This window comes from Anser anser (genome assembly GCF_964211835.1).
Source record: "Anser anser genome assembly, chromosome: 8".
Classification (NCBI taxonomy): Eukaryota; Metazoa; Chordata; class Aves; order Anseriformes; family Anatidae; genus Anser; species Anser anser.
The window spans coordinates 25,626,299-25,649,256 of record NC_139728.1 but is presented as its reverse complement, the minus strand read 5'-3'; the positions used below and the strand labels follow the sequence as shown (position 1 = coordinate 25,649,256).

Genomic DNA, 22,958 nt, shown 5'->3' with positions numbered 1-22,958 from the left:
TTTTAATTTCATCATTTTCTCCATACAGTGTTATCACAGGTCACCATTTTGACCATAATTAATATAATCATAGTCATTAACATAAAGTATTTTGCATAAATGCAGACAAACTCCTTCAAACACAGGCTAGACAACATCTTTCCAAATGTTTTAACTGCACAGAAAGTTTGAGCACGAGTCCGATTTTGCTATTAAAATCAGAGAGAAACAGGAGTGACAGAGATTAAGTGGCCAGAGGGGACCCCCATTTCTTCTGGGCTGACTTCCTGCAAAACAAGGGCCACAGGACTTCCTGAATTAGCTTCTTTTCAAGCTAGAAGATATCTTTTAGGCAAGCGTGCAGTCAAGTGACAGGCAATGCATTTGATTTGCTGAAAGAATTTAAAAGCATTAACCTTACAGGTTAAAAAAATAATAATTTTCCTTGCAAGTTAACAGGAGGCTCACTGTCCATTAGAAAGGACTCCTGTGACTCTGCTACTCTCATATTTAACAGAAAAATTGACAATTTTAAAAGCAAAGGAGCACCCAGTGCTAATTACTGCCCAGGTTAATCCATTGGCACAAGTGAATTAGAGACAGGGTATCTAAGAACCCCGAAACAAACAGTAGGACTTCTCGTTGCTGATGTTCTCCCTGCAGAACCAATTCCTTTACCCCTTTCCTCTGCTGTCTCCATCAAGTTTCATCTCCATGGAGTACTTTTTTGATCACTTCTTTCAAAATGTGAAATCTGACTGAGTTCTGCTTAATTCCACAGAGCTGCTACTAAAACAATTCATTACAGGTCACTTAAAAATCTCCCACATTGAGGCCAGAGTCACAGAACTGCTCAGCTTCGTGCTGTCCTGTGCTTTATAAAAACATCTTGTTTTCAGTTGCTTGTAACTGTTTGGGATGATTTTTTTCAAGCCAAGCTTCTGCCCCAGGTTTAATTTTTGGCAGTTTCCAGCTAAACCACGGTGGCCATTTTCAAGGACAAGGTTAAAAATATTTTTGCCCTTGCTAAAGAATAATAATAACAATACAGTTTTGGTATAACCCATTTCTTTAGAAAAGGAATCTGAAAGGCAACACCATCACTGCTCTAGCTCCTTGCGTGCACCTCCTGAGCAGCAACTTGAAATTTGGCAGCACAACCACCGTGGTTTCACAGAAGTGCATCCAAATGTGACAAAGCTCTGGGGCTCTGTAAGAATCTCGGCTCGCACGTGATCGGTTACAAATTGTTGGCTTTTGGCAGCTACGTCCTCCAAAGGGCGGCCTGCGCCAAGGGAGCTTGCCCAGGTTCGGCTGCAGGGACCGTGCAGCGTGCCCTGTTGTGGAGAAATGTCCTGGGCGAGTGGGTCAGGGTGGGCAGCAGTCGGGTGGGGAAGGAGCTTAATGAGTCTTCGAGACTGGGAACAAAGTGAAGATGAAGATATGATGAGATTCTGCTGGGCAGCGTGGAAGGGATGTGATCAGTAGGTGAGGAGGTTAATGAGCACAATGGAGGGAGAGAAAGGTGCCAGTGAAAATAATTAAAAAAAAAAAAAAAGTAAGAGGGTGAGCCAAGGTGATGTACTGATGGAAGCGAGAAAGCCAGGAGGTGAAAATAAAATGCAGAGTGCAAGAAGGCAGAAGCAGGGAATGGAGGTAGGAAAAACTGAGGTGAGGGAGAGCAAGAGCTGGTGATAGCCTGAAAACTGCACAGAGGGGAAAGAAAAAGGCAGGAGCCAGGCTGGAGGACATCAGCCAAGAGCATTGAGGGGGGGAGGAGTGCGAGAGCAGCATGAACCCCAAGCATAGGCTGAGTTTTTGAGTTAGACATCAATGCAAATTGTGATTTGTCTTGAATGGTATAAGAATAGGAACTGGGTATGGCTAACTCTTATTGCAACCCACATTTTTCTTGCTAAAAAGCTTCTTTGTTGAATATTCCGGAGCTCTTGAGGCAGAGCACCAGATTTAAGGTGACTGAATGTTACTCTGTTTACTTTTCAGACTTCCTCTGCCTTTGTTAACAAACATACGAATGGCTTAAGTGCAACAAGCTTCTTTCTTAATCACGGTGAAAATGATTTCTGCAAAATATGTTTGAAAATCCTTACAGTGCTCTTAAAGCCATAGGTAGGGCTGCCATAAATGCATTTCCCTGTGCTTGTTGACCACCTAAGAGCACTTGCCCCATCACTGCAGCAATTTGGCAGGCTTCCTCACAGGGGGGGCAGAGCTGCATTTGCAAGGGTTTCTCCCAGCAGCCAGGAGCAGCCAGGGCTGGGGGCGGCAGCAGCAAGAGGGGATGGCTGGGGAGGGGGGGGGACACTCACGGCCCCGGACCCCAGAACTGGAGGCCGCTGGGCCAGCAGGCAGGGGGTACCCGAGCGGGTGTCCAGTCCCTTGGTGCTGCCAGGGCTGCAGAAACACAGTCAGCTGCACTCCTCCGTCGATAAAGCAGGGGGTAAGCGGTGGTATTTGGAAGAATTCAGTTCAGGGGTTGGGGTTTCTTTAGCAGAAACGGGCAGCTCTCTCCCCGCAGCCGGCACGTTTGGGCTGCTCGGTGCCTTTCATCTGGAAGGCAAGCTGTGCAGAGCTCAGCTGCTTTCCTTTCCTTTCGAGAATGAAAGTAGCAGCCCAGTCAGAAGATGAAGTTGCTGGTGTGTATCAGGTGGTAGGAAAAATTACTCAGAAACAGCAAATGGTCTGTCATGTATTTATTTTGATACAATCGGGAGCTGCTAGTGCTGATTTGCAGTGCGTTTATCTCTTTGTAATAGCGATAGCTTAAAAACACAGATGAACTGCTAATAAACCACTGCTAGTGGTGTGCCTGCATGAATTACTTGGTTCCTCCTAAAAATTCTTGTCTGGGGGGTTAATGAGAGCGAGGAGCTGACACATTGACCCATCGCTTCTTGAAGCAGATCTCTGTTCAAATTCTGACCTACGTCCCAGCTAAAAATGCATTCAATCTTTTCTTAATTTGTAATAGATACTTGTGTACATTACAAAACCATCTCGCAATTTGGCAAATTAAGTTGTCTGTGGTTAGCTCTGGAATTGCAGAGATATTGCAGTGCAGTGCAGCATTGCATAACAGGCTTTCACAGAATCTGCCCTACTCCGGCGAGTAACAGCAAACCTTATCTCTCATGAGCATCAGATTCATCCCATTTTTGGAAAAAAAAAAGAATTAGTATCAAATATACCATGGGCATGTTATGCCTTGTGGCTGCAATGTTTTTTCAATTAACTTCTCTGAATATACCACAATGAAAAGTGTCAGCTTTTTGCCTCAGAGGCCTATAATTAGATTAAATGAATACAGTTAATTATCTACCACCTTCTTTACACAAAACAGTATGTTTCTATAAATTAAAGTGCTCGTACAGGAAGGAAACTGTTGTTCTCTTCAATGCAAGCATGCACTGCTGGACTGTGAACACTGTGACTACATGGTGTAGCACAGCTTTTTGCCTGTAGCTCTTATTTTACAGTAGCGAAAGCAAAATACATCTGAGAAATCCACAGACACCAGAGTACACACGTTGGTACAAGGAGGTGATATCGGTCTTCAGCAAACAAATGTACTTTCCTCTTTAACAGATGTTTTCTACAACGTTCCCTTAGGGAGGTTAAGTGCAGATCTGCCTGTGCACCTCCAGCTGCACCCCAAAGGACCGGAGGATCCCCAGGGATGGAGCTGCTTTTCCAGCAGAGCCCTGCTCCTCTCGGGAGATTTAGGAAGCCTGCTCTGTAGGAAGGATCTGCAATTAACAGCCTGCTTTCCAGGCCTGCTGCTGTTCCAGCCAGGGCAGGCTGAAACCTTCTCTGCCTGCTCTCCAGCGTTACTAAATATGAGCAAAAGCTCGCGGCGTGCCAGCCTGCCTCCGTCCCCACCCGCCCCATTCAGCAGCGCAGGTGTTCGGGTGCTGCTGCAGCACCTCAGCGCCGCAGCACCCGGAGGAGAAAGCACCCTGCTGGGTCAGGCAGGGTGCATCCAAATCTCCCTATTTACATCAGAATGGGTGTCAGTAATTTACGGCCTAAAAGGGATCCTCGCTCCCCAGAAAATTACAGTTAGCCAGAGTAGGAGCCCTTATTCCAGCCTGCCACATACTCTGAATGTAAATGTGATGTGCACCAAGTTGTACTTCGCTAGGTTCAGACCCTGAAACGCTTCTGGATGCTTCGTTTTCGTACAGGATGTCGCTTTTTCTTGTGGCTTGTGCTGTGCAAGTGTCTTTTCATTTCAGTGTTCATTAGCTCTGTGTAGAACAGTGTCCATTAAAATGCTGTTGTGTTGATAGGAACCTCAGTATTGCGGGGTGAGCAGGGCTGCGGTGCCACGCAAGGGCTGCCCCGTCCCTGCTCTCGGGGTGCAGCAGGAGAGAAAAACCATCCTGAGAGGCACTGTCTGCTGAGGAAAGGCTTCCAGCAGGAGCTGGGAATCGGCTTTAACCTCTCAGTGGCTGCAGTGTGAAGCAAAATCTGTTTTCTCACATAGAATCAAGCGTTTTGTTGTTAAAAATGCTCCTAAATACTAGCGGCCCTCCTATTTACTGCTACAAATATCAGAAAGCAGTTACAGAGGAACAAAGAAACGCAACTGGAAGCATGGCTCAGTGGTCTCGCACTTCCCTGAGAAGCTGATTACACTTTTGGCTGATTCAGTCTCTTTCAGAGGGAATTTACCCTTTCTGCAGCCTGAGCTCAGCAGTGCTGCTGGGGCTGAGCGAGGGAAGGTGGGGTCCTGCGGGCATCGGACTGAATTCTGCCAGCAAGCTCCAGGTTTTGTCCCTCAGCCCCTCCGTGTCCCCTGTTTCGTGCCCCTCTGAAGCCATTTTAACCCCACTCCAAGAGCAGATGGACCTCGCTTGTGCTTTGGCAGGTGCCTGGCCGGTTCCCTGCTTTCCCTGTAGGATTAACCTCCAGGGTAAGCCATGGTGCAAGGTCAAGGTTATTCTGAAGTATCCACCATACAAGAGGTCTGCTCCTGGTGGTTTCCTCGCTTTGCCCAAAATAACTAATATTGTGCTTAAAGGTGATGCGAGCACTGAAAAATCAGTATAAAATGGCCAGCAGGACCGCTCAGCCCTGAGAAATGTCCCTGCTGATCTGCGCTTGGTGCTTCTTCAGAAGGCAAGAAGCCATCTTACTGCTCGGTGCCATGGCAGAAGTTCTTTTTTTTTTTTTTCCCCCTCTCCTTTCCCCTGTAAAGGAGGGCTGCGGAGCCCTGGCACATCTGGCCATCAGCAGCGTGCGGCGCAGCTCCCATCCGCAGGCAATTTCCTTGCCCCCGCGACCCAGAAACCGAGCAGCGGGGGTGCCTCACCCCCCCACCCCCCCCTTCCCTCTCTTGCCTATAATTTCAAAATGCAACAGGCGGCGAGAAAAAGCTCTCGCAGGGAGAGACACCTTGCTCCAGGGGTGTGCGGGGAGCCGAGGACGGGCAGTCCTGCTGCTCCTCTTCCAGCCCTGCTCCTCTTCCAGCCCTGCTCCTCTTCCAGCCCTGCTCCTCTTCCAGCCCCGCTGCAGGGAGGCTGCGGGGGGAGATGCTGCTGCAGCCCCGGGGTGCCGGGGGGGGTCCGGCGGCGGGCAGGAGGCTGCAGCCAGCTCCCCCCCCCCTCCTTCCTTCCCCCGGGCCGTGTCGCCGCTGTCCCCCCGGGCTGTGCGGGGCCCGGCGCTGTACTCACCGCGGCTCGGGGGCGGAGAGGCGTCGGGGCTGGTGCCGAGTCCTCGGGTAGAGGGAGGGAGAGGGGAAAAAAAAAAGAGAAAAAAAAAGAAAAAAAAAACGAAGGAAGGGGAAATAAAAAATAAGGGGATAGAAAGAAGAAAGAAAGAGGGGAAAATAAAGAGAAAAAAAAGGCCGGGGAGGAGCGGAGCGGCGGCGGGAAGGTGGCGGTGGCGGCGCCGGGCGCTGCGCTGCGGCCGCCCCAGGCCCCTGGCGGCGGGGGGGGGCCGGGGCGAAGCGGCGGCGGAGGAAACTAACTAAATAAAATCGGACTGTTATTTAAGGCGCGTAAATTTAAAAATATTTGGACAGGAAGAGAAAGGGGAAAGGAGCCGTAGAAGACAACCTAACGGTTTCGGAGCCGGGCGGGCCCCCCCCTTCCCTCCCCAGCCCGCCCCGACGCGGCGCGGCCCCCGGGGCCGGCCCGAGCCGCCCCGCACCTCGGCGCCCGACCCCCGCCGCCCCGGGGAGCCCTGGGCCGCCACCGACATTTTGAGAGCGTGTGCCCCGGGGCAGGCAGCGCCGGGACGGGCTGCGGCTCCTCGGGGACAGGGAGAGCTCTGCCCGGCTCAGCCCGCCCGCTCGCCTTCGTTTTCTGCCCGCCCCCCCCCCTCCTCCTCCCCGGCCGCCCCGCCACGCAGCCCCCCGAAATGCACGGGCAGTTTTTCCCTCTCGGGAAAAAAAAAAAAAAAAGCCCTTTGGCTTTTTTTTCTTTTTAATTATTGTTATTATTTTTTTAATCCCCCGTGGCAATTTCACCGCGCTGCTAAGTGGCTGGTAACGTCTGCCCGCTCCCGGCTTGCCGGGTCCGTTCGGGGAAAAGCCACCTTTCTGTCTTCCGAAAGCCCCCAAAAAGCGGCTTTTTTTTTTGCGGCCGCTTTAACCCTTTCCGCCCGGGAGCCGCGCAGCGCCGCTTGCTGCGGAGCTGGCTCCTCGCCGCGCCGCTCCCCCGCCGTGCCCGGGGCTGGCCGCGGAGCCGGGGGCACCCCGGTGTCCCCGCGCCTCGCCCCCCTTCCCTCCCCACCCCCGGCGTCCCCGCGCCTCGCCCGCCCCCAGGGACCGAGCGCTGCCGCCAGCATCCCTCGGGACCTGCCCCGCTCGGGGGGGACTGCGGCGTCCCCCCCGGGGTCCCCGGGAAGCGAAGGCCGAGCGCTCGTCCCCGCAGCCCCGAGCAGGGCACGGGGCTCCCTGCCCACCTTTGTGCCCCGCTCAGCTCCGATCGGGGCCGGTGCCCGGCGGTGCCCCCCACCCCCCCCCGCCGCCCGCCCGCTGGGTGCCCGCCGGGGTTGTGGCGCCTCGGGCAGCCCGGCTGGGTGCTGCGCCGGGTGCTCCACGTTCCTGGGCTCTGCTCGTGCCGGGGAAAGTCGCCTTTCTGTTGTTTTCCGCCCCGAGTAAAGCTCTCGGTAACATTTCGTTCCTCCTCCCGCGCTGCCTTTTCGCATCTCCCGGTAACTCGGCGCCGGCGTTCCCGCAGCCCCCGCCGCTTTGCAGAGCCGGGCTCTGTGGGGACGGCCCCGGGGGGGTCCCGGGGCAGACCCCGGGCCCGCCTGCAGGGTGCCGCTGCCCACAAACGGAGCCGCTCCCAGGCAGCAGGCTGCTGGCTGCTTACCTTTAAACTGGGCGCAGCGTGGCCGTGACTCACCCGCCGGAGCCATAGGCTTGCCCGGGATGTAAAGCAGCCCTGCTTTAAACGGGACCTTCTGGCACGCAATAAAAGCCGCTACTTCTGCCTAGGCGGGGAGGTTTTTTTTTCTCGGGAAGCCGGTTGTTTCCTCCAGCCACCGGTAAAACTTGGGCACGGCGTAAACGAGAGGCTGGCGGAGCTCGGGACGGGTCTCGGATGGGCTTCTCCCATGGCGGAGGTGAAGCAGAAGCCGGGCGGGGGCCCCTCGCCGCCCGGTGCTGGCCTCCGGCTGCGAGCGGGGGCTGCGGGGGGCTGCGGGGCGCCGGGAGCGGTGCGGGGCACGGCCCTGCCCGCACGGCCCCGGCCGGCAGAGGTAACAAGGAACGCGCGCAGAGCTTTACGTTTCGCAGAGGTTTTTAATCAGAAAACACAGCAGCGTGACACAGAGTATGGTAACGGCGCGGACACTTTCAGGAAAATATATTTTTTTTTACTTAAAAACAACAGTGATAGATTCCGGGGGGCTAAAATATTTTTTTTAAGAGAGAAAACGCAAACTAACGTACGCTCCCTCCTCTTTTAAGTGCTGTTTTGTAGCTATCTATTAATTTTACGTTGATGTAAAAACTATTCTGTGCCATTAAAAATTAGATTATCCAAAATAAAGCGCTTTCAGCTGCCTGTCTGTCGAGCACCTCCATACCAACGTTAAGTTTCCTGCTACACTCCCCCGGCGAGGCGCGGAGCATCCTCAGCTCCCCTTGCAGCCGGAGAGGGAAATGAGGTTTGGTCTTGTGAATACACTCAACTACATTGCAAGGGAACATTTTCAAGGGTTAAATTGTTTTTCAGGTACAAGGGATAATATAACTCTACGAAGACCAAACGTGTTGCTTCCTCAATTTCACCGTATTCAAATATTCATGTTTTGTGAGAGGCGTCTACCATTGTTATTTATTTTTTTCCCAGACAAAACAGAATAGCTGGTGGAAAGCAATCGTTTCTTAGGAGCATCTAGACTGCGCTCAGCTTATTAGGGGACCAGAAAACTTGTCGCATTACAGCCTGCTGATACTCTTTGCTCTGACAACGGTTATCTGCTGGTTTGAAGCTAGAAAAACTGCATTCTCCAGTGCACAGTGAACACGAAGCGCTAAGCTGAACTCTTTGAAACCTCTGGCAATGAAAAACGCCGCTCAGGTTGTTTCTGGTAACTAAACTGGAAAGCAGCTCGGTGCGAGTTTAAATACACAGAGGGGAGAAGTGGCATCTACGTTGGGGACGTCAGCGCCCTACAAGCCCTACAAGCTCCTGGTAAGGGCGAGCTGCAGGCAGCCCCCCCAGCTGCCAAGCGACACCCCCGGCCCGCTCGGAGGTGTGATCCCCAAATCTCGGCTCCCCCCGGGGCTGCGGAGCCCGGAGGGGTGCAAGAGGGCCCGGTGCCCCTTGGCTCCCTCAGCACGCCGAGAAGCAGGTGACCAAGTGGCTTTTGGATTAATAATGAGCTAAGGTAAATTGGGAGAAGCCGCTAGTGGGAAGCTACATAGATAGGAGTGACCGACATATACACGGGGAGGTGGCAGAAATTGCCGGCGGGGCGGATTTCGACCATTTGCATCCTCTAAAAAAAAAAAAAAAAGAAAAAAGAAAAACCCACCTCGGCAATTTCTCCGGCTTTGCGCTATCCAAAAAAAAAAAAAAAAAAGCCAAACTAGAAGGCAGGTGGGACCCGACGTTATTAAAAGGCGGGGGGGGGGGGGGGAGGAGAAGGGGGAAGGAGGCCGGCGGGCTCAGCGTCCGGCGGGCCCCCCTCACTCGGTGGCGGCGGGGGGGCGGCCGCCCTCCAGCAGCCGGAGCACGGCGCTGCGCTTGTACAGCTTGGCCACGTCGTAGGCGGTGTCGCCCCGCTTGTTCTGGTGGCCCACCTTGCTGGCCGTGCTCTTCAGCAGGAACTCCACCACCGGCACGTGGCCCTCCTGCGCGGCCAGGTGCAGGGGCAGGTTGCCCTCGGCATCCTCGATGTTAACGTCGGCTTTAAACTCCAGCAGAGTCTGCAAAGTGTCCAGAAAACCCGCTCTGGCTACGTCGTGAATTACGGCGAAGCCGGTACTGTCTTTCAGATCGGGGTTCGCACCGCTCATGAGCAACCGCCGGGCGATTTCGGGATTGCCGAGTTTCATTACCTGGGGGAGAAAAAGGAGAGGTGAACACCTCGGGGAGCTGCCCCCCTGCTGCAGCCTGCCCCAGCCCCTCAGCCCTCACCTCCGTCTGTGGCGCTCCTGAAAACAGCCCTGCTACACGACTAACGGCGCGCCACAACATCTATTTTTATTTTTTTTCCCCACCCTGACCTCAGTAATATTACGAAAGATGTTATCATCTGGGTGGCAAGAGCTTTCTGGCTCACAGAGATTAATGCCCGGAGCAGGCAGAGGGGAAGGGGGATGCAGAGACTTCTTTTTCAGCAGGTTATCTCGGTTTTTTAACATGCCAAAATTAAGTATGGCTCGCTTTTATTTGCACGAGCATTGAGACACCTTTGCATTATTGTCTGATGCTGTTAAACATCAAATGCAGGGTCTCCGAGGAACAGATATTTTACCTCAGCGATAGAAAATGTAGCATGTGTTTTTATAAGCTCTCAGGTGTTTACATTGTCTGTGTATTATCATAAAGCAAATATTTGTCCTGTGCCATAGTTCTGTCTGCTAAGAAAAATAAATGCTTAAAGAATTTTTTCTCCCCAATATTTGATTCTCATAATGTCACCCAAAAAGGAGAAGTTAAAAGGAATGTTTCAAAGTTCCACCAATTTTCTCCTAAAACCACTGTATTATACTATGCTTCCATAATTTTATTATCAGTAAACCATGGCTATATTATGTTGTTAAAAAAATCCTATTTTAAAAAACAATAATCGTTTTTTTTGACTGTTCCTCTCAGGGAAAAAAAAATGTTTCTTTAAATTTTCCTGATTGCATCATAAAACTATTATAATTAGCAAGCAAATTTCTCTTATTTGGGGCTTAACAGCTTGCACCGATTTCCCCCAAATTCCTCATTTTTTTGTTTTCTCAAAGACTCTCAAAAATTAACATGGCAGTGTATACTCTCCAACCTATAGGCAATATTTTCCTGTTCTTGTAATTAGTCTTACTGCAAGTGGCAAATTCGAAAAAAATACCTTCATTATTTTCTTAGAAATTATTTGAAAATCTTGCAAAAAAAATTTATCAGCACAAATGAATAATAGAGTGCATTAGATTTAGCATAATGTACAATTTCTACAAGACATTTGCTAAAAACCTCTCCTGGTGAAAAATATGCATCCGGCTTTTTAAGAAAAAAAAAAAACACAACCTATAATCAATATAATTTCTGCAGCTTTTGGAGTGTAAAATAGCCCGGTATATTTATTTTATCTCCAGAGAAGAGCAGAGCTGCAGATAAGGCAGAAAGGGATTGAGGGAAGGACATTTATCTGTGCCACAATGCTCCGTGCACTTCTTGTGCCACTTCTTTCACTTCTGAACAGAGATGGAAAAGATGCAAAAGAAAACAAGAGCATTGTGATCTCTCTTTCTCTGGTAAAATCGGGACATTTTAGTCCCTTTTCGAGGGCCCAGGCTGTGTTATTTGTGGATTCAAAACATGTATTTGGTTCAAGTGGGAGTTTTGTATGTTCGAGGAAGGCAGGCTAGGGGACCGGAGGCTTCGTTTAGAGATGCGGGGGGGAGAAAACCATAAAAAAGGTGATGCCGTTTGGGCGAGGGCTACAGCTGCACTGCAAATGCCCCTGATTTTGCAAAGTTTCGCTTCTGGGGAGAGAGGCAGAGAAGGAGAGAGCAGCAAATGCATAATTCTGCGGAGACCATAAGGGCAGGACATGTATTTGAGGCCTGCATAGGTACACTTCATCAGAAATAAAAAGTACAGGGGAAGACAAGCTGGGTTTTATGTTTAATTAAACATAAATCCGGAAGAATATATATATTTTCGCTGGTATTAATATTAAGCAGCCTCCCCGTTTTAATTGAGAGAGAGATTATTGAGAGATTATCTCAATTTTGGAGGCTGCATTGACAGAGAACTCTTTCGAGCGTGGTCACGCACCCACAGCACATTTCAGGATGATACATATTGAAAATAAGTAGACAGATTCTCCTGTTTTGATTTTTTGTTGTGGTTCATTAGCTCAGTTACGAGCGAGCTGCACCGAGGAGCTCTGTTGGGGCACGGATGCCCGTTTGATACAGGCGGGTGCCCTGCCTGTGGGGAAAACAGCCCCTCGGGCTGGGAGCCGGACCCGTCGCCCCTTTTAGCAAAAGACACCACCGTGGCACAAATCGGTTTTCAGCCCTCGCCCTGAGGATAAAGCATCAGGCTAAAAGTTTCCTGCTTTCTCCGAGGAGTTGCTCTCTGCAAGTTGCTCCTTTCGGTCCCCTCATTCCCTAAAAAGTGGCTGCAGGCGGCCGCCCCGTCCCCCGGCCGGGTGACAGCGGCCCCACGGCAATCCCACGGCCCCCGAGCCCGCGCGAAAATCGCCCACCGAGGGTGGTCGGTGCTTTTCAGCAAGAGGTGCTTGTTTTCGAAATCTAGCACGTTGATGCTAAGCCAAAAAGCTGTAAATATCCCGGGTTCGTGCGCAAGCCGTGTGCTTTTTTTTTTTTAAAAGGCAAAAATTCAGAAATGATTATCGTGGTTTCGGGGGAGGGGGGCAAAGGAGGTAACAAACGATTTTTCAGACGTGTGAAATTAAAAAGACCTATAGCTCTGCTTCCACGTCTCACTGCCTCACCTCCAGCAGAAATAACCACACATTTTCCCCTGATTTATAAATCACCCCTTTGGCTATTTGCTACGGATTCTACCTTTTTCGCCATCATTATCTGATAATATTAAAAGAAAAAAAACCTTTCATCAGCTCCAATAGTTAGCAGTTGGATGAGATCCAAATCCTGCCTGCACAGCTCCACGCTTAAAAATTAGGACACAGCACCCTATACGATCAGAAACGAAAGAGCTGGAACCACTGCCTTGCTACCCGATCTGAAAATTCAGATTTTTAAGGCTTAATTATGAATGAAAAGGCGAGTGATTCACATGGAACTGCAACTCGTACGGCTCGCTATTAATGTACATCTAAGGTACTCGGTTCTGTGCAGCATGCTTCCAAACGAGAAAGGTCATTCGTCACAAACAGCGTATAAAGGAAAAGTACCATCTACAGCAGATCCCAGAATCGAGAAAAGTCATGTTTTAAAAGCACACTGCAGGGGAGGGGGGGGGGGGGGGAAGGATTCTAAGCTTCAAATCATAGCACATATGTGTTTACAGACCTGCTCTGAAATCCTGCTCACCTAAGATGATTTCTTTTCATCTCATCTCTTTCATTCTCTTCCTCCTCCCCACGAAGTTACAAAATACTATTAAACTTGCAGCCCGTTTGACATTGAGGGTGATCCCCGACTGAACTAATGGTTTTGACCAGTTTTATTTCAAGTACGTCATTTTAGGGAGTTGGAGCCACTAAAGTTTTAGAATATGGCATCCAACTAGTTTTAAAAACACTCGAATTTCGTCCACCAGCCTGTTTAAAACGTTGTCTTTTTGGAAACCCGGGTCACGTAGGTAGCAGTGATGAAATATTTTTCTCCCTCTCTGGATACCAACCTGCAGCGCAGTCCTCCCAAATCCATTTTGTGCATTGACGTTTACATTCTTTTGCAACAAATTAGTAAGTTGCACTAGGTCCCCCTTGGCAGCCGCGGACGCCAGCTCGTTCCCAGAAGGCTCGGCCATTCTTTAGGGTGACTGACGATCGGAAAAAGATGAGATTTTTTTTTAACCAGGCATGGCATCGGAGACTGACAGAAGGATTGGGATGGTTAATCTTCTGGAGTAGACCTTGTAGTAAATACTCGTAAAAAAACTCCTTGCCAAGAGCCCGCCCCTAACTCACACGTGATTATTCAGCAAAACTGCAGCTCCACTTGAAAGAAGATTTCTTTGCTTCCACATATAGAGTAACTCATATTAAAGACTTTGGCCGTTTTCGGGGGGAAATCTATTAAGAGCTAGGCAATATATCATATATGTTAGACGTAACATATATACGCGTGCACTGGCGACTCACTCAGACCTGAGATCTTGGAAGAAGAAAGCAACCCACCCTGTTCACGGTCGGGATCTGAGACTTAGCAGCACCAGCTCCGAGGAAAAGTCTTCTCTGGCAGTGCTCGTCCTCTCCCGCTCGGCAGCCCCCCTGGCATCCCCACGGCCGCCTCCGCTCGGGGCCGAGCCGGAGGGCGCAGTCCGAGTCCGAGCGGCCCCCGGGGCGGGCCGGGCTCCGGCCGCGGGGCTCGCTCCCTTCCCTCGCCGCTCTCGCTCCCCGCCGCAGCCTCAGAGCCGCGGCCTCGCCGAGCCTCGGCGCAGCGGGCGGGCGCGATCCCGGCCGGCGGCGGCCGCCCTCGGCGGCGGCGGCTGCGGAGCATCCAGCGGGGCGGCGGCGGCTGCCGGGCTCAGGGCGCGGGGGAGCGGCGGAGCGGAGCCGTCGCCGCTCTCGGTGCTGCTGCTGCTGCTGCTGGTGGTGGTGCTGCTGCTGGTGGTGGTGCTGCTGGTGGTGGTGCTGCTGGTGCTGCTGCTGGTGCGGCCGCTGTCCGGCCCGGAGCTCCCGGGGGAGCCGGCGGGGGGGGCAGCGGCGGCGCCGGTGGCAGCGTCCCGGTGCCCGCCGCCGCCTCCCCGGCCCCGCGGTGCCGCCTCCCGGCCGCGGCTCCCGGTGACAGCCGCCGCTCCGCCGCGGGCTGCCCGGCCGCTCGCTGCACTTGCCGCTCCGCGCTCGCTGCCTCCTCCCGCGGCTCCGCGCTCCCCCTTTTTTAAGCGCAAACAATCGCTACTTCTGTTTCCTACGGACACCAAGCCGGTTTCTCTCTCTCTCTCTCTCTCTCTCCCCTCTCTCTCTCTCTCTCTTTTTTTTTTTCCTCCCCCCCCCCTTTTTTTTTTTTTTAACCTCATCAGCTTTTTTTGAAAAGAAAAAAAATTTGAGCGCTTTTTGAGTTGAAACACCCGCCCACATTTTAACGGCAGAGATTTAAGGAGGCGCTGCGGAGATGCGGCCGGCCGGGCAGGAAGGCCTGCAGCCAGCACCGCCCGCCCCTCGCCCGGCCCCGGCCGCGGCCCCGCCGCCGTTCCCGGCCCCGAGCGGCCATAGCGGGCAGGTCGCTTGTGGCAGCACCGCTGAGGCCTAGGGGGACGGAAACCCGGGGAGGGGGGAGAAGAGAAATAAATACACGGGGGGGGGGGGGGGGGGGGTCGGCCCCGGGAGGCGCCGCGCTGCCTCCCGCCGCCACCTGCCCGCGGGCACGGCCCCGCTCGGAGCCCCCCCCCCCCTCCCCCTCGGCAGCGACCCCCGGGGTCTTGTCCCCGCAGCCAAGGTCGAGGATGGAGGAGGGTCAATGTCAAGTTGTCTCGGCGCCCGAGGAGCGTTTTCGGTGCTCTTGATTGATTCGAAAGTGCCATTTTGAGGGGGAGACGCGCACGGCCGCCGAGGAGACGCGGGGGGACCCTGCGCGCCTTCAGAAGGGGACGGAGCGGCGAGGGTACGGTGCGGAGCTGCCGGTGCCGTCCCGGCCAGCGGCGTTTTGTGTCTTGCGCTGCTTTAATTGCTGAATTGCTTTGAGTTTCAGGGAGCCCCGGGAGGCTGAAGCCTGCACGAGTTAACCCCGCGAGAGGTAAGAGGCAGCGGCGCGGCTCCCTGGCGAGCACACGGAGCCGAGCCGCCGCGGAGGCGATCCGCCTGGCTGCGCTCCGCGGGGGCACCGCGGCCAAGTAGACGGGGAGGCGAACACGCGTGAGGCAGCCCGGGGAGGGGGGGTGCTCCGTGACAGCTTCCACAACTGCATGTGGCAACTGCTGCGTGGCACTGGGCTCGGCCGGCCGCTGACAGCCCGCGGGGACGGCGCGCGTCCAGGGCCTGAGTCGCGATTATCGCCCCGCTGGAGGCATCGGCCGCTCCCCGGGGCTCTGCCGGCAGCCCGGCGGTGACGGGGGGGTCACAGCAGCGATTATTTGTGCCTCTGGCTCCGCTTTAACCTTCGGTTGCTTGCCGCTTCGCGATTTTCCTGCGCCGATTCCCCGGGCCGCTGTTGCTTGCGAGAATACGAAGGTGAAAAGTAGCGAGCTGCCTCCAGGCGAAGCAGGGAAACCAGCTGTGCTCCGAGTGTCAGCTGGCCCCCGGCCGCACTCCCACAAAAAGGGGAAAAATAAAGCGTTTTTAAGGGCCTTATCACGATAATTCTCGGTCACAAGTAATAGCGCAAATAGGTTTGTAAACAAAGATATTAATTATATTTTTTCCTTAAAGATAACTCCAGAAATATATGCGTATAAACAACACCTATATATTAATTGTTTTTCTGCACGAAGAAGGAATCAATATGCAAAACTTAGAGTTTGCAGTCAGGCGGCTGTTAATAGACTTACCTCTTGACTAATCGGTGCCTAAAATTCCTAGTTTTGGTGGTGTTACCTATTGCTGATTTACTGCAGAATCGGACCTGCGGGTCTTACAAGAGTCTTCTACTAATTCTTTTGATTTATGGTTAAAAAGAAAGCCCCCATCTCCTGGTAATCACGTCACACAGCAAAAACAATTAAGTAAACTGTAGCTGGGATGCTGCAGGCCTTCTGCAAGTAAAATTGCCCAGCCAGAAAATGCCGTCAAACCTCCTCCACGGTGGGGGCTTCAAAAGCCTTTCAAAAACCTTTGCAGAAAGAAGCGTGTTCATCATAATCATTTCCTTTCGACGGTGGTAAAGATACTCCCTGTAAAACAGAAAGAGCTGCCCCGATGGGCAGCAAAAACACCTTCTGGAAGGCGACTTTGTCACCGCAGTGCCTAAACTCACCGAGTGTCCCCCTGTAAGCAGCCTGACACTCGCTGGAGGAACAGCCGTAGGGCTGAGCAGAGCGAGGAGCTGTGAGAAGAATAGAAACTTTCATTGTGACTTTCACGTGAACTTCCTGTGATGCGGGACATGTTGAGCTTTTCACCTTTTCTTCAAACTCTGGATCAAATCCTTCCTGTTGTGATCTAATATAGATATCATTATTTAAAATATTACCGTAATAGATGTGAACACTGTGTAACTTATCTTGACAGCACACCTATAGCTTAAATCCAAGCCAGGAATTAACTGGCTTTAATCCAATTTCTAAAACTTGCTTTTCAGCCTTTATTATAGTTACTCTCTAATAATGTGTGGGTGGATTTGTTTGTAATTTAGCCTTGGCTGTCACTGGCATTGCACCATACCTTGTACCTATTACAGAACTGTATGTAACATCAAACTGAACAAAAGCAGGTGTGAAGGCAATTATTTTATTTTATCATCCCTATATTCGGCGGTGGGGAGCTCGAATTGTTAAGCTAACACCGACGAGTAATAAAAAAGAAAAAAAAAACTTTTGGGAAACCTTGCCAACATAAACTGAAGCAGGAACACGATAAAATATAATATTTAACTTATCTGATACTCTGGCTTTACATCGTAAGTGGCGTTTTAGTAGGGCTTTAATCCACCTTGAAATTCTGCATGGTTATGCAGCAGCAAGAAAGACACCGAATGCGTCCTGAAGATGCCGGTCCCCAGCAGCGCTCACCGACAGGCTTTAAACAATTCCTCACCTAGAGGAGCTCCTCCTGGGAAGACGGACAGTCCTGCAGGTACGGTGAAACATCTGCATTCGCTGCACGGGGCTTGCATGCGGTGTTCGCTTGCTCTTCCTCCCTGAGTCCCGCTCCTCTTCCCTGGTGGGTTCTGCCGAGACTCGCGGCGGTGCCGTCCTTTCCCCCTCAGCTCTCCCTTTTATTTAGTCAGCAGCAAGCGCGCAGACCGAAAAACTCGCGTGTAAGGGCTCTCACCGATGCGAACAGAAAACAAAACAAAACAAAACAATTAAATAAAGAACTGTGATTCCTCAAACTGGGCAAATATCTTCATTCTAAGACAGTATTACCACAGTGTAGCTCTGCTAGTTTTCACTAGTAGGAGAGGGCTTGAGGTACGTGTGACCTGGGGTGGCCGCGACACCCGTGTGCTGGGCGATACGGGTTGGGACAATTAGGAAATTTGGGGCAATTAGCAAACTTTGGACAATTAGCACATCGGTGCCCGAAGGCGTCTCGGTGTTTAACGCCAGGGCTCGGGGGGTGGCTGGACGGCACCAGGCTGCGGAAAACCGTTCCTGCAGCCCCATCCGCGCCCCTTCAGGAGCCGGGCGCGGCACGCGGGGCACCTCGCGGGGCGAGGCGCGGACCGGCCGCCTCGGGGACCCCTGAGGGCCGCTCGGGCGCCCCGGGCTCGCAGGGCCCCGTTAGGCCGCAGGCGGCGGCGCAGCCCCCCCGGCTCCCCCCGCGGGGCCGCCGCCCGCCCCCTCACCCCCCCCCCGGCGGCTCTGAGGGGACGGCTCAGCCCCGGCGGGCCGGGCCGGGCCCTCCGCAGGGGCCTAGGGACGGCCGGGCCGGGCCGGGCTCCCCGCGCGCGCTCCCGCGCCCGCCTCCCTCAGCGGGGCCGCGCAGCAGCAGCGGCGGCCGCGCGCGTGAGGCCGGGAAGGCGCCGCCTCCTCCCTCCCCCCTCCTCCCTCCCTCCCTCCTCCTCCTCCTCCTTCCCCCTCCCCTCGCAGAGCGCTTGACAGGAGCGCGGTCACGTGGCGGCCGCAAAGCGCCCGCTTTGCGACCTCGATGACAGGCAAAGTGTGCGACAGGCGCGGGGCGGGCGGGGGGGGGGCGCCGCTGCTGCCTCCTCCTCCTCCTCCTCCTCCTGCTGCCGCCGCCGCGGTGCGGGCCGGCCGCTGAGCGAGGCACCGCTGCCTTCCTCCCTCCCTCTCCTCCTCCTCTTCTTCTCCTCCTCCTCCTCCTCCTCCTCCTCCTCCTCCTCCTCCCAGGCCCGGGGCCGCGGCGGGATCCCGAGCGGCGCCCCCATGAGCCCCTAGCCCCGAGCCCCGGGTGCGCGGAGGGAGCCGGGCAGCAGGCGGCCGCCATGGCGTCCAACACGGACCGCGAGATGATCCTGGCGGACTTCCAGGTAGGCGCCCTCGCCGCCCGGCCCGGGGCTCGCCGGTGGTGGCTTTCTCCTTCCTCCGCGGCCCCTCCTCGCCGCTGCTTCGGGCTCGGCGGGGAAGGGGCGGCGAACAAAATGTCTCCCCTAAACGTCTCTTCTCTGAACAAAAAGCTTTATTATTTTTTTTTATTATTTTTCTTTTGCTCCGCTCCTTCCCTCTCTCCCCCACCCCGCCGGCTGTGTGGCAGCTCGCTGCGGGAAGGTGCGGGGAGGCCGCCCGGCACTCGCCCCGCCGGCCCTGTCAGTGCCGGGGTGAGTCACCTGCCGGGGAGGCGCAGCCCTCAGCGCAGCAGCTCAGCTCCCGGCCTGCGGCTGCTGCGATGGTGGAGACGTCTCCCCTCCCCACTCCACGCGACGCCCTCTTTTCGTAGGCAGAAAGAGTATGCCCCCACAAGTTGTCTGTTACCTTCCTCCTTCCCCGCAAAGTGGGGGGTAATTTAACTTCAAAGCCCTAAATCGTATTTTTCTAAGTCTTTCTCTCAGTGATGGCTGACGTTTGTTCAGAGGCCTGATCAATCTCTTCACTATATCGCTTCTTAATATTGCCTGTCTTCGATATTTTTTTTATCTCCAAGAACAAGTAAGCAAACAAATGGAAGATACCTGAATTTGTAATGGTGGGGAGAGCCAAAAGCGGCTTGTAAGGATATCAGCTTATATCTGAATATCTTTTTAATATTGTTTCTCAGTCAATATATCTTCTTTAAGCTTTGACCAGTGATCGGTCTGTTGTGGCTCCATTCTTGGGCCACGTTGTAAAACTGGTGTCTGTACGTACCGCTTTTTAAAGAAGCGTCTCTCAGCTGTCAGCTGGGAAACCAGCTTATTCAGTTTTTAAAAGAAAAAAGAAAAGTTACCCCTCACTCTGTGTGCACGTGTGTTTAACAAGGATGTTTCTTTGGAATTACAGGTGGTGTGACCGTAGTGTACATTACATAATTCCTCTTTTGCGAAAGGTATCTGATATCTTCCTGACGTAACATGCGGAGTTCCCAGTTTCCCAGTTGATAACAGGGGAATGCTTTCACTTCTGGTACCTGAATACATTACACTCACTTATTTAAACATTTAGTGACTGTTTCTGTAGTTGTCCTTTATTTTGCTGTGCTTGGAGATATTTTTGTGTGTGTAAGGAGTAACATCCCTATTTTAAGGATGGGATTTCATAGTTCTTCCAGTACTAATACCTTGCATAAAAGGAGACTGGGACCCCGTTTCTGCATCCGTACTAGTGGAGACAGACTTCTGTGGAATCCCACGTTACTAGCTAGAACAGGTTTGCGTTCTGGAAGCCAAGACAATGATTCAGTTAGTGGCTGGTAAATTTAATAAGACTTCTAAATAGGGTTTTCAATCTGTATCTCCTTTCCAAGTTTTCAGTGGCGATGTTATTTTGCAATTCTGCAGCGTTTTTCTGCTTGGATTTTGAAACCAGTTAATAAAGGTATAGGAGCAACTGCAGTGTCTGGTACCATGAAGACAAGTAAGTATTATTGCAAGCCTTCAGAGTGGCAGTGGAGCTGCAGAAATCGTTTGTAGATTGAGGATGACATAATGCGCCCGACACCCAGGAAGTACTTTACTGTATAACAATGCTTCTGTAAAAAACAAGATAAAGAAACCTCACTTTTTTTCCTTTCCCCCTTTACTTTTCCTCTTATTTCTGCCATCAGCTTTTTCTGTTTCACTTTATTTTTTTTGTAATTCTCAAGCTTCTCCCGGACTTTGAAATACTGAACGTCAATTGTCATGCTCTAAGCCTTTAGATTAGTAAAGGATAATGCCAGTCGTTATTAGGCCACATATGTTAAAGCTGTTAAAAATGGTGAAGGATTTGGGGTATTTTAAATACATGATGGAATTTACGACTCATTCCCTACAATTTTAAAATGGAAAATAAAATGTGCAAAGTATTTCTTCATGATTCTGTCTTTTGTATTTTCTGTACCTTTTAATAAATATATTTATCAGAGTTATATTGCCATCATCTATATTTGTGTGAGGTATCGTGTTGAAGAATGGTGTATATGTTGAAAACTTTAAAAACAATTTTATCTGGTTTTGTGCAGCTGATCTTTGCTGAGTGAAACTGGGAGGGAAACGTCATCTACGTTTCACACTCACCTGTCCCAAGTGTCTTTTAGGAGGGATAGAGCAGTGGGCTTTGAACTTTAAGGCATGAAAGGCGTGTCCCTCCCCATAAATTTTTTTTCAATGAAGTAATAATTATACTAATGTTTGATGCTTTTGGCAAGCATTCATGGGCTTATTTTATATCTTTCAAAATCATTAGGGATGCTTCCATTAGTGTCAGCTAGAGCAGGATCTTGTATTGCATTTTTTTTCCCATTTAACTCAGGTCGCTGTAACAGGTTACTTCTGAGATACTAGAGAGTGTATTTAAATACTTAAATACTTTAAAAGCTTTTCTACATATACACATACGTTGAATAATTTTACAGAAGACCTTAACTACAGGGTAAAACGCCATAGGTGATCTACCAAAATATTTTTTCTTAATGTGTCTTAAAAAACTTAAGCCTGTTCTGTATGGTTTATAATTATTTTTTTTCACTCTTTTTTTTAAATAAGATTACTTCATGCTACCTGGAGAGTACAAGGCATGTATACATGCACATAGGCTGTGTAAGCAACCTGTCTAACTTTTCCGTCTCAGGTCCTCACTTAGGAAAGATTATACATGTGTAATCTGATTGGTTTTCAGTGGAACTAGCTACGTAGTGGAGTTAAACAGACAAACAAGTTTTGGTTGTCTTACTAAATGCAATTCAGAATTTCTCCACAAAGTGTCATTGGCATGTAGGAAAAATTCCACAGTAGGAAGAAACAAAAAATCGACAGCTAGTGCTTGTATTCTTTGAAAAGGTAACTGCGTTTGAATTGGTAAAAGAGAGATGCTGCAGCATACCTCAAATTCTGTGAGAAATAAAAAAGAGGGAGAAATTATATTCCCTATATCTCTGTTCTTCCATTTGTTGTTTCTGATTGCAAAATGTTCTTTTGTCTCCATTCGGATACCCAGGTAGTCAAGTGATACAAATGTATTCATAATCTATGAGGTTTGGGGTTCGGAGAGAATTGCTCCCCGCAGTGTGTTAGTCCACTTTTCATTATAAAGAAGGAAAAACCATTGCAACTTCAGTTGCAATTGTGAGCTCAGTTGCAAACTTCAGTTGCACTGAACTTAGTTAAATTGGTGCAGTTGAACTGTTCAGGAATGAAAAAAAAACCCAACTTTTTAGTATTGGCAGGAGTGTCAGATGTAGACACTTAGGTGTACTTGCACCTGAATTTTAGTTTTGACAGCTTCCCTTAGGACGGGGGCTAAAGGTAACAAAAATATCCTTTTGTCTGGGTGAATTATATCCATGTATAGGACCACTTGAGTCATACCATGTGGTGGTCCTCAAAAAAAGTCCTAAATATAGAGTGGGCTGAAGGATTAACGTTTTTCATTGACCGAGTAAATAAGTAGTTCAAGATTGGTCTGGGTTGGATGACTTTGGTGCGGAATGGTAAAACTCAAAATTCCTTGCTTTCACTGGTATTTAACAACCAGTGTATAACAACAGGTATTTAACAGTGTTCTTCTTCTGTCTTCCATCTATATTCGTTGTGAAACAGTTGTGATATTTTTCTTTTTAAAATTAACTTAAAAAAAGCATGCCAGGCAATAGAGTGCTTTGGTATGATTCACACACATGTATATACATAAAGATATTTTTTTCAAGATTCACCTTTGTGTCATTTTTTCTTCATAAAAACAGGGGTTTGTGGGAGGAGCAAGGGGGAATTGGGAAGGAAGAAAATCATTGCCAGAAAGGTGAGAAAGCATGGAAGATAATCCATGTTTTAAGTTATCAAATTGGTTGTTACATTGATAGATCAGCCTATGGGGTTTTATTTTCCTATATATTATTTATGTACTTTTAAGATTTAACCGTAATTCAAGCTACTCATTTCCTTCTGGAATGGTCAAGCTAAAGAAACTGCAGAATCTTTATCACTTGGAAGTTAACACAGTGCTGTGAAATAACTGACAGGATATGTTTGTGAAGGTTCTTTTTTGTGTGGTTATGAAAAACATCAATTTGCTTTGGCCCTGGTTCAGATTATCTGTGTTACACACACAGTTTTCACTATCTAATGGTAAATGTGCAGAACTGACGGGTGAATTCATTTTTTTTGAGGGTGCTGAGGGAGTTTTGCTTTCTGTTACTTGGTAGTTAATGTCAGCATGAAAATTTGATGGGTGAAGAAGGCAGGTGGGTGCAAGAACAGCTTCAAGTCAGGACATTCGATTCTTGCCCTGGACTGTGACTTATGCTGGGACTGGAAAGAGCATTTCAACCACTCGCTGTAAGGGGAAGCTATCTCCTAAGGGGTTTTGAGCCCATAGCAAAGTTGATGTCCTTATAATTGTTTTCTAAAAGAAAAGGTGGTGGTGTTTTGTCATGAAGGCACTGGAGCAGAAAGGACT

The 22,958-nt window shown here is 50.7% G+C and overlaps 2 protein-coding genes across 5 annotated transcripts in view; one reads left to right on the top strand and one right to left on the bottom strand.

Annotated features, from left to right (window-relative positions):
* Positions 1 to 7,732: 7,732 nt before the first annotated feature.
* CDKN2C (cyclin dependent kinase inhibitor 2C) lies at positions 7,733 to 14,312 on the bottom strand. Of its 3 annotated transcripts, XM_083845685.1 has the most exons (3): positions 13,510 to 14,312; positions 13,011 to 13,151; positions 7,733 to 9,520 (listed from the first exon to the last, which is right to left on the bottom strand). In XM_083845685.1, exons 2-3 carry the CDS (start codon positions 13,137 to 13,139, stop codon positions 9,149 to 9,151), a joined length of 501 nt encoding a protein of 166 aa, XP_083701811.1. In that variant the 5' UTR covers positions 13,140 to 13,151; positions 13,510 to 14,312; the 3' UTR covers positions 7,733 to 9,148. The 3 variants fall into 3 exon arrangements, with proteins under 3 accessions (XP_083701811.1, XP_083701810.1, XP_083701812.1); XM_083845684.1 differs by having other exon boundaries at positions 13,011 to 14,310; XM_083845686.1 differs by lacking the exons at positions 13,011 to 13,151; positions 13,510 to 14,312 and adding an exon at positions 9,600 to 12,976.
* Positions 14,313 to 14,452: 140 nt separating this feature from the next.
* Positions 14,453 to 22,958, top strand: part of FAF1 (Fas associated factor 1) — a 165,226-nt gene continuing 156,720 nt past the window's right edge. Inside the window, exons 1-2 of one of the 2 annotated variants that reach the window (XM_083845680.1) lie at positions 14,453 to 15,067; positions 16,943 to 17,061. Coding sequence is in view for 1 of the 2 variants with exons in the window: in XM_083845679.1 (XP_083701805.1) it covers positions 18,377 to 18,421 (45 nt within the window). In the remaining variant the exon portion in view is untranslated. Of the gene's footprint in view, positions 15,068 to 16,942; positions 17,062 to 18,088; positions 18,422 to 22,958 lie in introns of those variants that run through there. The other variant, XM_083845679.1, reaches the window with a different exon arrangement.